Source organism: Mastigoproctus giganteus, chromosome 1, assembly GCF_048544385.1.
Source record: "Mastigoproctus giganteus isolate SK-2022 chromosome 1, ASM4854438v1, whole genome shotgun sequence".
Lineage (NCBI taxonomy): Eukaryota > Metazoa > Arthropoda > Arachnida > Uropygi > Thelyphonidae > Mastigoproctus > Mastigoproctus giganteus.
The window spans coordinates 16705656-16721713 of record NC_143575.1 but is presented as its reverse complement, the minus strand read 5'-3'; the positions used below and the strand labels follow the sequence as shown (position 1 = coordinate 16721713).

At 35.0% G+C, this 16058-nt stretch overlaps 1 protein-coding gene across 2 annotated transcripts in view; it reads right to left on the bottom strand.

Annotated features, from left to right (window-relative positions):
- LOC150090584 (uncharacterized) overlaps positions 1–16058 on the bottom strand; it is a 168321-nt gene that overhangs the window by 53743 nt on the left and 98520 nt on the right. For both annotated transcript variants that reach the window (XM_090378868.1, XM_090378876.1), the window contains exon 8: positions 6757–7051. In XM_090378868.1, the coding sequence (XP_090234994.1) occupies positions 6757–7051 (295 nt within the window). The remainder of the gene's footprint in view (positions 1–6756; positions 7052–16058) is intronic.

The following is a 16058-nucleotide window of genomic DNA, read 5'->3' as shown; positions in this document are numbered from 1 at the left end:
TCTCTCTACCGCTGGACAAAAATATGATTGAAACCAGTCTTGAAACAATATTATTGTAACCCATGACCTTTTATTTGCAATGCCAAATGACTGGTAGAGATGATTTATTATTTTTGAATGCTCTGGAATTCTCAGACCGACAGATAAGCATAGGTTTTAATTTAAAGTCACCCTCTGTGTTGCCTCCTAATAAAAGAGTTAATTTATCTTTAACTTCTCTATGGCCGCTTTGCAATCCTACATCTTTCATCGCATAAGTTCTTGATGGGGTTGCCTTCCAAAAAAGACCCATCTCATCAACATTAAATATTTGACGATCACCATAACCACCTGCCTTAACTAATCCTTGGAATCTGTGTGCAAATTTCACAGCAGCATCACAAGATGGTTTAATATTAATTCATGCAGACTTCACGCTTTGATCTGTGTGTGAACTGAATAACAGTTGTGCAGTGACCAATCACTGATACTTTGAGAGAAGTGACGTGATTAGCCACTGATCATGATGTGCATCTGTTATTTAGTGATTTGTGGACTGATGAGCTAGCAGCGAAGTTTGTACTTTATGCAATTACTCACAGTTAATATACCATAGTAACTGAAATTCGTGCATATCGGAACCGTGTAAAGCGAGGACTGCCTATACTTATTTTCCAGGGTTTTGATTTAGGTTTTGTTTTTACTTGCTTTGTGTTGCTGAACAATGGATGTAAAATATAAAAAAAAAAAAAATAATAATAATAAATAAAAAAAAAAAAATTAACAATTACTGTTGTTACCAAAGATATTTGTTCTTATTATCGAATACAATGTCAAAATAAAGAGTAAAATTTAAAGTGAACCAGGGTTGACTAAAGTTTTGATAAATGAAAATTTGATTCCAATAGGAAATTAAATTATGGTGCAGCCTGATGATTTGAACCTGTTCTTTGAAATTCTATAAAGTGGCTGATCCTAATCACATAAGGATGTGCCCACTTTACCTATACAAGTGAATAGGCTGAAAACAGTGACAATTCTCCAAAAGGCTGGAGAGAATGGCTAAGGTTAAGAATATAAAACCTGGTCTTTCAGGTGGAAGTGTTGTGCAAACATGCAGAAAGAATGAAGGGTCTGCTAAGATAAAGACTAAACCAAAAATTGTAAAACAGCTAAAGAAAGGAGATAAGGAATTTGAAGATTTGGTGGATGATAATCCAGATAATGACAACATCATGATAATCCAGCTGCGATTCAGAAACAACAGCCAAAGACTGGATATTATTCAGGAACAAGCAGTGATAGCAATAGTTCCAGTAATTTGTTTTCCCAAGTGGTACGCTTGGACTACCTTAAAGAGATTGGGCTGAAACTCAGAAGTCTACACCTAAAAAGTGATTTGTGTTTCCAAAACTGTAGTAGGACAAAATTTTGATTTATGGGACCACTTAGAAGCTACGGTTCTAGAGACTTGTGCTGCTGAGTATAAAGTTTTTCTTCAAAGATTAGAAGAGACAAAAAACTTACATTGAAAAGTTAGAACCCTTTACATCATATGTGGATGTGGATGTGGGGAAAATGTGTGATTAAAGAAGAGTTAAAACACAAACCTAGCAAGCCTGTTTTCATAAAAGCTACAAATGACAAGCATAGCAACAGCAATAATATTAAAAAAGAGCTGCACAAAACCATAAATCTTTCTTGAATGACATCAAAAACTATGGCAGTATGTAATCAAATGACTGATATTGGATTGGCTACCAAAAGGACAAAGGTCTAAACTAGATTGGGGATGTATGAGGTGGATAAGCATTTAGAAAATGAAGAATTTTATCAAGAACTTCGGACTAAAAACCCTGAAGGGGCCATGGCATATCTTTTAACAATGTTAAAGATTCTGCAGATGTTCTTTCCATCAACAAGCTAAAGAATAAATTAGTTAACTAGACGATCCAAGTTACAGATCATGTTACAAAATTATTGTTAAGAAAATTAAAATAGTTACATTAAAATTAATTATTGTTTTACCATGTGAGGGTATTGCTGAGACTTCAGTAGGTGTTATATTTAACAGGAACAACTGTTACTCAAACAATGAAAAAACGAACTTAATAAAATTAAATAAAACTGAAATATTTGATATTTTATTAATTTGTTATTTACAGTTAACAGTAGTTCTTACTAAATACAACACTCGCTGTGGCTTTATCAATACCTACATGTGGTAAAAGTATAATTTTAATTTACTATTATGTAACCACAAATGTTACCTTTCTTTCTGATGTAAAATCAAGAATCTTATCAAATGGAGCTCATATAAAAAGCCATTACTGTAATGACACTGCTTCCAATGCTTTGGTTTCAGCCATACAGGCAAACATCGTAAAAATGAAATTCTCTATAGTCACTGCTCAACTTGTGGCCATCCCTTTTAAAGGATGACCCATTGTGGATGAGCCTTATAGTCTGCTGAAAGAAAGAAGCTACTCTCTGACCAAACTGTAATCAGCAAGAATTGCCCTGAATAACAGAAAACTTTAGAAATTGTCAAACATGGACTTTTAGCTCTACTTTGCTAAAAGTTTTGTATGTACCTAGTCAGGTGGCCAAGAATATTTTTTTACAACTGACAAAGGAGGAAAAGGGTTTAAATCACTTGCTGATCCAGGAGCCCTGTTCTGCTATTCCACGATATCCCCACTCCTAGAGGATTTTACAGCATGATACTAATCCACAGGTTGCTGTGATAATTAAGAACTTTGATCTTGCTCTCACAGTGATTACTTCACTATGCTTTTCACATGGTGTTTGTTGTGAGATTATTTGCCATATGGGAACTATATATAATTTTTATTTCTTTATACTGTCAGTTTAGTAACCTTATAAAAACTTATATACAGTATCTGGAACAAGTATATCAGCAGTTGGGATCAGAGAAGGTTATGCTGGCTGCATAGTCTTGGGCAGTGTAGAGTGTGTTTAGTGTCAAACGGCACCAGGAGTTTCCCCCATCTCAGAGTGCTATACATTGTGGGTATAAAACAGAACACTGTCAGTTCCAGAGGTTTAAATGTGTATGGATTTTGTACATGTGTAGTGTTATGTACCATTGTTCCTCTGGTCATTTAGTCGCTGGGCCCCTAGAGAGTTCTAATGATAGAGGAACACCCTGAGAAGTTTCTCTCTGCCTCGAGGTGGGGGTAGTTAACAAGGCTAGATATTTACCAATATCTAGTACATATTAACTATGAACCCCACAGAAGATTATGACTTCAAGCCATTAGCAAAATCAGGCAAGAAGTCAGAGTGGTCAGTTTGATGTGTAGCATAGAGTTACAGAGAGACAGAAGGTAGTGTGCTAACATTTCCTTCATTATTAATGGGGAAATTGTATGATGGTACATGAGCATGCCAGGGGTTATCTTTGTAACTGGGCAACATTACCTATAGCGATGTTAAAATCTCAGAATAGCCCTTGAACACAAATACCAAAGTGCCAGTTGGCAATCTGTCAGGTGTTACATTTTCAAGCATGGCTCAAAAACAAATTTTCATGAAGAGTGGTCAGGTAGGGATTTTAATTTAAAGGTATACTGTAGTGATAGTTGCTTTTGCTGAAGTGAAAGAGGTGGATAAGTGGATCTGGTGTATAAACTCTGGACTGCAGAAATTCAGAATTTTCCAGTAACAATGAAGATGGCCTAATAGTGGACCAGATCTAGCCACTGAAGTATATGTTGTTTCTAGCTGACACATACACCTAGGACTTACAGTCCAGTTTGAACGGGACAAGTGAATGATACAGGCAGAGAAAGGTGCAGTGACGTGTTCTTAGTTGCTGGATGAACAGGCACACAGGAGGTTCAGAACAATTATACACTTTGTCCACAGTTTATGGATATGTCAGGGGAATGTTAAGTTCTTATCAAATACAGTTGATTCCAGTTATTTGTGACACATTGGGACTAGTGCATTTTGGCCCGATTAAGCGGCTGCCCCAATTATCCAAAGTTTCACGTAAATAGTTAAAAATACAATGGACCCCCGCTTTACAATTGGTTCACTGTACAATCAAATCATGTTATGATGGACTCACCATAGTAAAGTACCGTTCACTATACGATGTGTAATAAGCACCGGTCATTGTGATCACGTTTGTGAACTGAATTTTAATTCTATTAAACAGCAATTCTAATTAGCGAAAATAGCAATATTATCCACAGGATACAAAAGTAAAGATATATCAAGCACAAATTATCCTTCATTACCTTACCAATTAAAAAATGAAATGATACATGATAATTGGAATAATTAATACGTACTGTAATATGTACATACTAACTAGTAACATTTCTGTTCACTGACATTTATGCTTGGGAGTTAAAATTTAAAACAGTAAAAAAATAAGCAATCAATAACAAAGAACACGGCACACACAAATTGCAAATAACACGATATGCACAAGTGAGAACGGAGTAAAAGTTACGAAGCTTTAAAAATAGGAATGAAGAGAAGATTCTGAAAATTATTTTTATGTGATTGAAGATTCCATGGAAGTGTAAACACATTTTACCATAATAACCCAGAGAATTTCAGCTGTCGGTATTATCGCAAATTCAATAAGATCGCATTCACCATCAGTTTATGATAGATTTCACTATCAGAAAAGCCTGATAAACAGGTGACTGCTAATTGTTTTTATTGTTTTATGGTTGTGACCTCCAGAAATCCAACCGAACCACATGGTATGGTCGGAGACAATGACATTTCCACAGCAAAAATGCACACAGATGGTCTTCAGGGGGTGACAATGTGAAACCAGTAGTTAAAGCCCAGTTCAGGAGGTCAATGGCTTGCTGTAATTTTCTTTCGATGACCCTCTTGTTATATGACTAAAAATAGTGAAGTTGTCAATAAAGAGAGCACTGAGCACAGTTGGAATTTTTTGTTCTGTAACAGAATTAACTTTGATAGCGAAAAGCACAGCACTCAGGACTGCTCCTAGGGAAACTCCATCCTCTTGGCAAGAGGGATGTTTGTTTATTTGTTTGTTATTTTGGAGCATTAGCAACTAAGGCCATATTGCTCCGGGGATATGCGGTGGTCATTCCCTGACCTTTCTGCATCCTCCGTATTTGGTGGTCACAGGCTTGAACCCCGGTCTAATCAAGAAGCGTGTGCTACGCACTGCTGCTCCTGCCCATCTGGCTACGGAGGCGCCGTGGCAAGAGGGAAAGAGAGTGTGAACCCTGTATGAACTTGAAATGACCAGTTTGATACAAAATTTTTAATGAAAACTGCAAGATGACCCAACCCCTTAAGAAAGGGTTATAAATATCTTTTATAATTCCAAACCCACAAGCTGTGCTATACTTTTTCCATATGAAATAAAACAGACACCAGAAGCTAGCATGAGGAAAACATCTCAGATAGATGTTTCCAGTCAAATTAAGTGGTTGAGGGCCGACCTTTGGAAGCCACACTGTGTCCAAAAAAGGAGTTCATTTGCTTCCAGATACCACAGAAGACAGGCATTAGCCATCCTTTTCCTAGGATCTTGCACAAATATATATAATCTATAGCTGGTTCGATCTATAGAATGATAGCTATTTGGGATTTTCACACACTTTCCTGGTTTGGAGAAGGCAAGTACAATCACCTTACACTAGGAGTCCAGAAGCTGCTCATAGATTCTGTAGTAGAGACAGAGCAAGGAATCCACAAATCCTGATGAAAACTGTTTAATCATCTCACAATGGATGTCATTTAGCCAAATGGCTAAATCTGGGAGAGCGAGTGAGCCCTTGTTTTTTTGAATGGACTATGATGTTTTTTTTTTTTTTTTTTTTTGGTAGTTGTTGGCGCATCGGCTTCTGTGGCCATAATGCACCTCCCAAGGTTTTTGCAGTACTTTGATCCAAGCCCAAGGCGGGATTTGAACCCGCGACCTTTGGGTTGCTAGGCAGGCACTTTACCCACCCGGCTAGCCCGGTCGGCAACTATGATGTCTTCACAGATACTTTAGCAGATGTTTTGCCTACAGTTTGAAAATTTTAATGAGGTCTGCAATTCCACATCCAGTATGCTCTAAGATAGATGAAGAATATGATATATCTCTGCCTTAAATTTTCCAGACTTTGTCCCAGACAACCTTTGGATTAGTCAATGGGTAAGAGATGTGAAGTGGATCCAAGATTCCCTTTGGCTCTGATGTCTAACATAATGCACTTAGATGGTGCATGTTTGTGAGTTAGTAATCTGTGGTGAGATATTACCAGAATCCCCTTAGTTTGTTTATTATTTCGTTTTTAGGAGCATTAGCAACTAAGGCCATATTGCTCCGGGGATATGCGGTGTCATTCCCTGACCTTTCTGCATCCTCCGTATTTGGTGGTCACGGGCTCAAACCCTGGTCTAATCAAGAAGCATGTGCTATGCACTGCTGCTCCTGCCCACCTGGCTACATAGCCTTCTTGTTGCTGTGCATTCTACATTCAGCCTTGACCTACTCCACTATGGTTTTGGAAATTGTGGGAACCAGGAGGACATTTTTGGAACTGCAGTTGTCAGTGCTCAAACAATATTTTCTGTGAAGTACTTTGCTGCATTGCTGAAATGAAAGGAAAGACAAAAATCCTTTCAACTGGTAGTGATCTCCTATATATAACATGATGAGAGCACTTTTAAAATTACCTCTAAGCAAATTCATGATATGAGAAGTGGAAATAAAAGAATGAAGGTATGTGCATTTGCATAAATGCCTGTATTGATTCTTACCTTGGGGCCCAAATCCAGCTGGTTGTTGTAATCCACCCCAGTTTCCTTGATATCCACCTGGCATCATACCATTGGCAACAGGAGCACCTCCAGGTGCAGTATTTGTAACACCTGTAGTTGCTACACCAACAGTTGAGGGTGGTGTTGGACCACCCTGCACTACTGTTGAAGTCCCCCATCCTGTAGATGCATTAATTGCTATGCTTGACCCACTCCACTGAGTATCAGATCCCTGGGTGGTAAAAGTCCTACGTCCCCTAGACAATTCCCTTGGCTCTGCCCGCTTGCATTCCACCTATCAGAAAATAATATGAAAAATATTATATTCTATCACTGTATAACTTACTAAGATTTGATATTAATAAAAGGCCTATATTTGAAATCAGAACTAAACAGAATTTATTCCAATGATTAGTTATATTTCAAAATTCCTGCAAAAACTGAAAATTTTTATCACAAAGAAATTCTCAGTTTTTGCCTGAATTTTGGGATATTTTCATATTAAAAAAAAGCATGATTTTTTTTTTTAAATATAAACCAGGTATACAAAACCAAAATTCATTATCATGCACCCCCCTTAAAAACCTGGTCTAAGAATAAAGGCATAGGTTTAGGAACATCATATATTCTAGATACGATGTTCTTCAAATAACTATTTAATCAGCTTAGAATAGGCTGTAATAATGCATTTTTTTACATTAAAAAAGTTTGCCAATGCCACTTTTTTTAAATACACCCATTAAATAGCAGTAACAAGGTAAAAGTAAAGAATATTATAAGCCAAATCAGAAAATTTATAGTTTATAATTTTATTTTTAGGATTTCTACTTGCATTCAGATTGGAGAAGAAACTGTGAATCTCTCTCTCTCTCTCATGAACAGTCATTAAGTACTAAAACTAGCATGAAAAATCTATCTACAAGTCATAGGAAAACGGTTGGAAGGACCAATATCACACATTCTGGCTTTTAGAAAGTAACAAAATGTTACTGCTACAGCATTGCTTAATGATTAGTAACTTATTTGAAAAGCACCATTTTGATGTTTTATTTATGCACAGCAAAAAACACCAAAGTGGAAAGCAAAAATGTTTTCCACTTTGATTTGTTGTCTGTATGAAAGTAAAAGCTTTATCCCAGTCAATTCAAGTTATGATTTACTCAGTGGTCAGTTTATTAGACAAGTTATACAAAAAAAAAAAAAAAAAAAGTAGCCAGATACTAAAGAGTTTGTGTGTGTCCACACTATATGACAAGAGAATGGCTCAAAAGCTTGACCTTAAGTGACTCGGTACACAATGACAGTTTGCACCAGACATGCTGGTGCAATACCACAGCCACTGCCACTCTGCTGGTATATTCCTGCAGAGCATCTACAACACAGAATGGTCCACCCAATAATCAGAAAACATTGAACCAAGAGAAATCCTGTGACCAAAGAGAGCTTAACGATGTGAAGCCAACAGATGACAAAAACAATCCACATTGATCAAATGACAATGCAATACAACAGTGGTGTGCAAATAAATATACTGGAATGCACAAGGTATCAAATTCTGTTGCAGATGATATATAGTGGTAAACTATCTCAGTGGATTCCACTCTTGTCAATTAAAGACAAGCAGCTAGAAGTATATGAGTACATGAACACCATCAGAAGACATTTGAAAAGTGGAAAAAAGATGCATGGTCTGGCTGATCATAGTTATGATTATTACATGCTGATGGTAGGACCAGGAGACAACAAATATGCAGGCATAAGAAAAGCCTATGTACCAGATTAATTTAAAAAATAATAATAATAAAAAAAAAAAAAAAAAAACCATAATCAGAGTACACAGAGAAGGAGCCCTTTCTATAGCTGATAGATAATAATAAATGATTACATATCACTGGAAACTTGCCATTGTTTCCCAATATCAATTAAGTCATTGTGCTTGGGATTTTGGCACAAGGGCCATATTGTGCCGGTTCATGATTTACTTATGACGTAATTCTACATGTTATTATGATCAGAGACAATTATACAAATGTATGCGTTTCAAATAGTCAAACAGTTCTTCAAAATTTGCATGTTTCCAAGAATATGTGTTAAAGTTAAAAGTTTCCTGCAAGTTGGATAGGGAGCTAAAGCTGGATTTTTGGATAGTTGATTGTTGGGGACATTCAATGAGAATATGCTTTATTGTTAGTTGCAACTGGCAAAAGAAACACTAAGGAAGGTTCTCTCCCATAAGCAAATATAGATGAGCTGGATGAGAATGAAAAAAAAAAAAACTATAATAAAAATTGAAATCCCTGACATAAATAACGAAACAAAATGTCTTTTTGCAGTGTAACGGAACAATAATCAACGCGACGCACTAAAACAAACTAAACATTTGTTCTCTTTTTTTCCTTTCTTTTTTGAGCGGCGGATGTGAAGACATCGTGGGGGTTGTTAGAATACTTAAGAATACAAATAATAAATAGAATACTTATTCTATTTATTACTTGAATTTTATGATTTCTGGTTGATTTCTTTTTTTTTTAAATTTGGAATCTTGAAGTGTCCCGGTTAATCCGATCCAGGTAAATCGAGAGTCTGCTGTATATAGTAGCACTGCTTTTAAACTCAATTTAAAAGAATCTATGAAGAGTCTCTCCAGTCTTGAGGATTGTGGTCAATATTAAGTAAATCCGTTAAACCACTGATGTCAGTAGGCAAGAAGGTTATTTTCCATTATAAAAAACTGGGTTAAATCCTTTTGGCAGCACCGGTATACAGACACGTTAACATTATCTCAAAGGAGATTCCACTGCTGCAGTCTTGAGCCTAAAAATTCTGTTTTTTTGGTAAATGAATATCTCTGATAATTTAATAAATTTTGCATAGTTTTGTGAGCTATGCAGAGGGGGGAAATTGGAAATAAAATCAAGATTTGTTGAGGTGCAGTGATTTATCTCAGCCATCACCTGACTCTTCATCAAGTTCTAAAATATATTCAGCTGTGGCTCACAAATGGGAAGTATTCTTTGTGTGATACCGATCAAATAGCAGATGGTATATTTGGAAGTGTCCATTTTTTCTTCTTAGAAACCCCCTGCTGAAGAGGTGGTACCATACAAAAATAACAATCCATCATATGGTCTGAAAGCTCTCTCTCCGTATCATAGACACGGCTAATGGCATTGAGCAGACTTCATGATTTAACCATCTGCAGAGATTATAAGCACAAGTATTGCTGCAAATATGAAGTGCCCAGCTTTTGTCTTGGTCCCCAACCTTGCAGCCAAAATAACAGTTGTATGTTTTTTTATTATTATTATTAGAGTAATGGCATGCAACTGTGATGCAAATGTCACTTCATCACAAACATAGCAAAAATTATCCACACTATTTACACACTTAAATGGCATGCTAAATAAAGTTTTTGCTCAGTCAAAAACAAATTTCCCCAGAATTCAAGTAAAAACGAGCTGAAAATTAATGTATAGTATCATCAAAACTAGAGCTAATAATCCATTTTAACTGTCATATTCATATTTAGTAAATTAAAAGTCAAACCTGACTAATTTTATTACAGAAACATTTTAGATGTTGACCAGTATAATCACTATAAATTTAAAACATTACATTGGTAATCAAGATTGTTATTATTGAGAAAAACTGCCATACTTTCAGACTTTCTTATCCCCATTACTTCTGTAACATGCTAGTAACTTTTTCATAGTAATGTGGATTTTGCATTGGGGAAATGCTAAGAGGACATCAAAAATAAAATGTGAAGTGCCCAGCTTTTTTTGTCTTGGTCCCCAACCTTGCAGCCAAAATAACAGTTGTATGTTTTTTTATTTATAATGTGAATAGTTACTACAAAATAAACTTTAAAGATTCTCAACAATGCAGGCAGTCTCACAAGGTATTTTCTACCCAAACTTTTAGAAGCTTAATGTGGTAACACAGAAAATTTCATATTACTTTCTCCACTCATCTGTAAATGCTACAATTCCATTAATATTCTAAAAATAATGTTTTATTTATATAATTCATATTAGTTAGATTCATATATTATTTACTTTTCATTCCACTATCACAAAAATATATTTTGTGACAGCTGACTGAAAAGCAGTATCTCTTAGTTCAAACCTCAGCACAAGATGGTGCAGCAAGTTGAAACTAGGTTCTTGACATAATTACTAGCTTCTAGTTAGAAGATGTGCAGCAGTGTTTTTGTGATTGTTCCTTTACAAGTATAACTTGTAAACAAACAACCTGTTTACAGTTCTTAAATGGAAGCATCTTTGAACATGCAGTTACTGAGTAACTAATTGCTGGGTTAATGTACAACAATTTTTGTAAAAAGTAAAATCAATTCAGCCTTATACAACACTGAACAAACTTACAAAAAGGGGGGAAAAAAAAAAAAAATTCCAGCAATGCTGCTTCAATATTACAAAGTGCAAGTCCACTGCATCCACACAGCACTGGTAAGAATTTCATCACTGGGATTTCTGAAATTGTTCTGTATCTTTCCGATAGTCCAAATTTGGCCTTAAGCAACTTTGTTTTGTTCCCAAGGGTCATAGTTTAAAGAATATCCCTGAGGCAATACACATGACTCCAATGATGCTAAGCAGCTATGAAGGGATGGCTGGCAAACAAGGACTTGTTAAGTTGTTTGGGTATTTATTAGGTGCACTGGCATCTATGGCCATAGTGCGCCAACTTGAGTACTGGATAAAATGTAATCTGTTATTCAACGCACTTTGAAATCTGATATTTCTGTTGTAAAAGCTAAAAAAAAAAAAAAAAAGTGTCAATCAACAAAGAACACAGCATGCAGAAATTGCAACACGATACACGCGCAAGTGAGATATGGAGTAAAAAGAATCTGAACAGTTTTATTTTCCCATACTGTAGTTTTCTTTTTCTTTTAAAAAGAAGCAGAAATTTTTAACAATTGAATCGAAGATTGATATTTTAAACACTTTCAAAGGAAGAAGGTGCATCTTCATTAGCAAAAAAAAAACAGAAAGAAAGAAAATGAGAAGAGCTAATGGCCCATCCCTCGAAGATGCCATTTATTTGTGGTTCATATAGATATGAAGTTTAGGAGAATCCGAATCTGGACATTTGTTGTGTGAAAAGACGCTGGATTTTAACAAAAAATTAGGCAGTCCCTCAGATTTTAAAGCCAGTGTTCTTATTTCTAAACTTCCTAAACATTTGTTTGTCTCCAGAACAGTATTTTTGACAAGTTGGAAAATCTGAACAAACCAGAAGTCTGATCTACCCCTGGTCCTAATTAGTTTGGATTATTGATGCTCTACTGTATATGCTTTTTTTTTTGAGCAGGTAGCATGTCAATAAATTAACATTTCCTGTAAATTTATCTTCATGTTAGTAACAAGCTCTTCAGTTTGTATATCAGTGGATAATTTTTAAAACATAATATTTAAAGTTTATAGTATAGAATAGGGGTGGCGAACCTTTTTAAAGGTGCATGCCAAAATTAGCTAAATCTTTTAAAAAACTACCCTCAAGTGCCCAGAAAACAATTTGCTAAAACGCATGCCAAAATATTTTAAAAAACTGTCCTATTGGCTAAATATTTTTAAAAAGTACCCTCATGTTTCAGAACACAAAGCTATGCATTTTGAGTTCTGAAACAGTTGTGTGTAGGACTACGCACAACTGTTTCAGAACACAAAATGCATAATGCTTTATTATCCTTCTTAATCATACCAAATTTTTCACTCCAAGATTCTTGAAATTCTCTGCCACTGCCCTGGTACTTCATTTGAACATTTTTATTTCTTTTCTGATTGAGCTGACGTTTTAAACAATCTGTAAACGGCAAATAGCAATCAAAATACTTATGAGAATTTATGGGAATAAATGAAGAATAATCTCCAATCTCCACACCACAAACAAACTGTAATTGACAATAAAGGAGGTACACTAAATACTGAATGTGGATAATAGGTCCCACATAACTTTACCAATAACTTATGTTCTGAATAAATGTGTGAAATATACAAATTGTTTTCTTAATTTCGTCAGTATGTCTCACCACTCAGACTTTAAACAAATCACTGCAGGATGATGTTTGAAATTTTTTTTGGGATGCTCTGAATTCTGCATGCCCAAAAAATGTGTATGCATGCCACTTTGGGCATGCGTGCCATGCATTTGGCACCTGGAATTTTGTGAATTATATATATATATACATATATAAAAAAAATATTTTTCCCTTCCTTTCTAGTATATTATATAAATATATAATGCTGTCCCTCTTTTAATCATCTTTAATAGTGGCTACAAAAAATAAAATACCCCTCTACAAGCCCCAGATTCTCTTATAAGTATTGTGCATTAATCATGCTATGCTTGAAAGTTCTTAACTTGCTTCTTTAAATGCAAATGTCACAACTAGAGCAATACCATGTACTGAGTTTTTCTGGTGATTTAATGTAGGTAAAGATTAAAGAACTAGAAAGATATTAATAGGAGAAACTAAATGCAAATAGGCACAATAAGAGACCTCAAACTGAAAGCTCTCCACATTAATTTCATCAAAAAATGACATCCACCAAGCTCATTATGCTTCACAAACAGCAGCTAATCCATCCACTTCATAGCTGGAATTGTGCAAAATGCAGTCACCAACTTCAATACAGGCTACGCTAGTACTACATTATTACAGAATACAACACACAAAATAATGCCCCACCAGGCAACAACAAAAAAAAAAAAAAAGAAAAGAAAAAAAAAAGTTAACTATGAACCAGTCTACACATAGTGTCTGATCCATCAAAATTCATTACAGACACAATGCCACCACAACTTCATGTCAAAAGGGCAAGAAATTCTGGCACAAACTGCTTCTTAGTGGAAAACCTTAAGGCTGGCTGAATTCTCTACAGGTCAGGCTCGATGTGGTGAAGTGGTCAAGAATCCAGTAGCATACACATTTGGATGGAATATGATTCAATTCCACGTGACTGATAAATATGATGATTATATTCATTGTCAAAACGACTGTGGCCCCTAACCTAGAAGTCATACCTAAGTATAAACAGAACATTATAGTGAAAAAAATAATTCATGTGCATGTTGAAGAAGCAGTTGAAACTCCTATTTCTAGATAACACTAAACAGAGCTCAGGTTTGCTGCACAAATATCTAGGCAGAAAATCATTTATAAATCATATTAGGTGTCACTTCATGATTTATAAATTAGCAAAATTTCATGTGGTTTTGACAAAACAAGTTTGGCGGTTCACACATCAGAAAGGAATGGCTACTGGCAATTTACTTATGCATTCAATGCTTACATAGCCTGTGGCGTGAATTCCAAGGTAAGATGAAATAGTCTTGACCGTTTCATCTGATAACTTTGTTATCAGATGAAACGGTCTGATAACAAAGCATCTTAATTAACTTGGTGCATTAATGAAAGAAAATGAATCACTGAAAAAATGAATAGATGCTCTGGAGGGAAAATAAAACTGTGAACTAGTTAGAGACTCAAGTATATAGTGAACTAGCATGTTGTACACCTTGATTTGGATTTAGTTTTTTGGAGAACTCTATTGTCAAGGAAATGGGTAAAATTATTTGTAATAAGACTAGGTAGACTAGAACCAGGATATGTCTGCAGGAGATAAAATCAATGATGCTGTCAACAGTTTTAAATTTTCAAAGGGGACAGAATATCATTATACAAGTGGAACTAACAATATAAAGCAAACTTGAAGTGATCAACACTGGTGGTAAGTACAGGCACATACTGATAGGCATGATAAGAGGGAATGCATATAGGAAAAGCTTTTTGGATTTGCTTGGGAATTCAGGGGACTGCAAGGCTCTTGGGAGGAAATTTTTATCAATGTGGTCCACCCTAGCAGGAAGAATAAATCTTTAGTAAAGATGAAATACATTTAAGCAAAGGTGCAAATGCATGGGTTTAGCCAATAATATTAAGGGTTCGGGAAACCTAATAGTGGGGGGGGAGAATAATATTTTTGTAATGCTATTGGTCAAAGTAACACTTGCACACCAAAGAGTGCCAATTTTGGAAAGATGTACCAAGGGCAGTGTTTTGAATGAATGGGGAGCTGCTAAGGCAACAAGCCTGAATAACTTTAAGGGATATGTCAGGGTAATATATAATAAGGAATAGTCTTAACTGTGTTCTTGCTGTGGGGAAGACAGTGTGGGTAAGGATAAGTCAATTATGGAATAGCTTTAAAGCCTCAGCAGGCATGAATTGTGCTAAGTTGGCAAGGAAGGTTGCTAGTGTCCTTTTATGATTTATTGAGCAGCTGCTTGTAAACAGAGATAGACTATAATTCTACTGTATAAGGTAATTGTAGGACTGCACTTGGAATACTGTCTATGAATGGAGGCAACACAAAAAAGACATCAAGGTCCTTGAAAATGTCCAAAACTAGCCAACATATTGAGTGAGTTTGGCTAAAGTTCACCTTACAGATCATATTATTAAGGATTATGAGACTTAATGGTGACAATGAAATGAATGAAAAGAGAAATTCTCAGTATTAAATGACAGAATCGGACAAAAAGAAATTCACCCTATGTGAAGAGAACTATATAAAATTATAAATAAAATAAATTTTATTTATCTATTATTTATTTATAAAAAATTGAGTGAGTTTGGCTAAAGTTCACCTTACAGATCATATTATTAAGGATTATGAGACTTAATGGTGACAATGAAATGAATGAAAAGAGAAATTCTCACAGTATTAAATGACAGAATCGGACAAAAAGAAATTCACCCTATGTGAAGAGAACTATATAAAATTATAAATAAAATAAATTTTATTTATCTATTATTTATTTATAAAAAAAAAAAAAAACTGCAAAAATACTAAAGGTCTAAACTGAACGAACAACTCTAAAAAAAAAATGACCCACACTTATTTCATACAACAGATCCAGATGTTCAAAAATATTTGCTACAGCTATTAACACATTAAATGCTGAGTAAAACTGAAGCACTTTAATCTGACAATGCAAAAGTACAGAAAAGAGAAATACTATATAAAAACATTTTCTGGGTGTTTTCACTGAAGGAACTAAATTTTTAATCTAAATATTATATTGGCTTGATCCAAAAAAATCTGTTATCATCACTTTACTTATCTTAGAATAACAGTCAATTTAATCTTCTAATATATATATATTAGAAGAGATAATACTATATTATAATTAGAGAATCAGTGACATGCATTAAGACTTAATGCTATTTAAAAATAGCACTGTCTCCTGTAATAGATAAAACTTTTATTTTT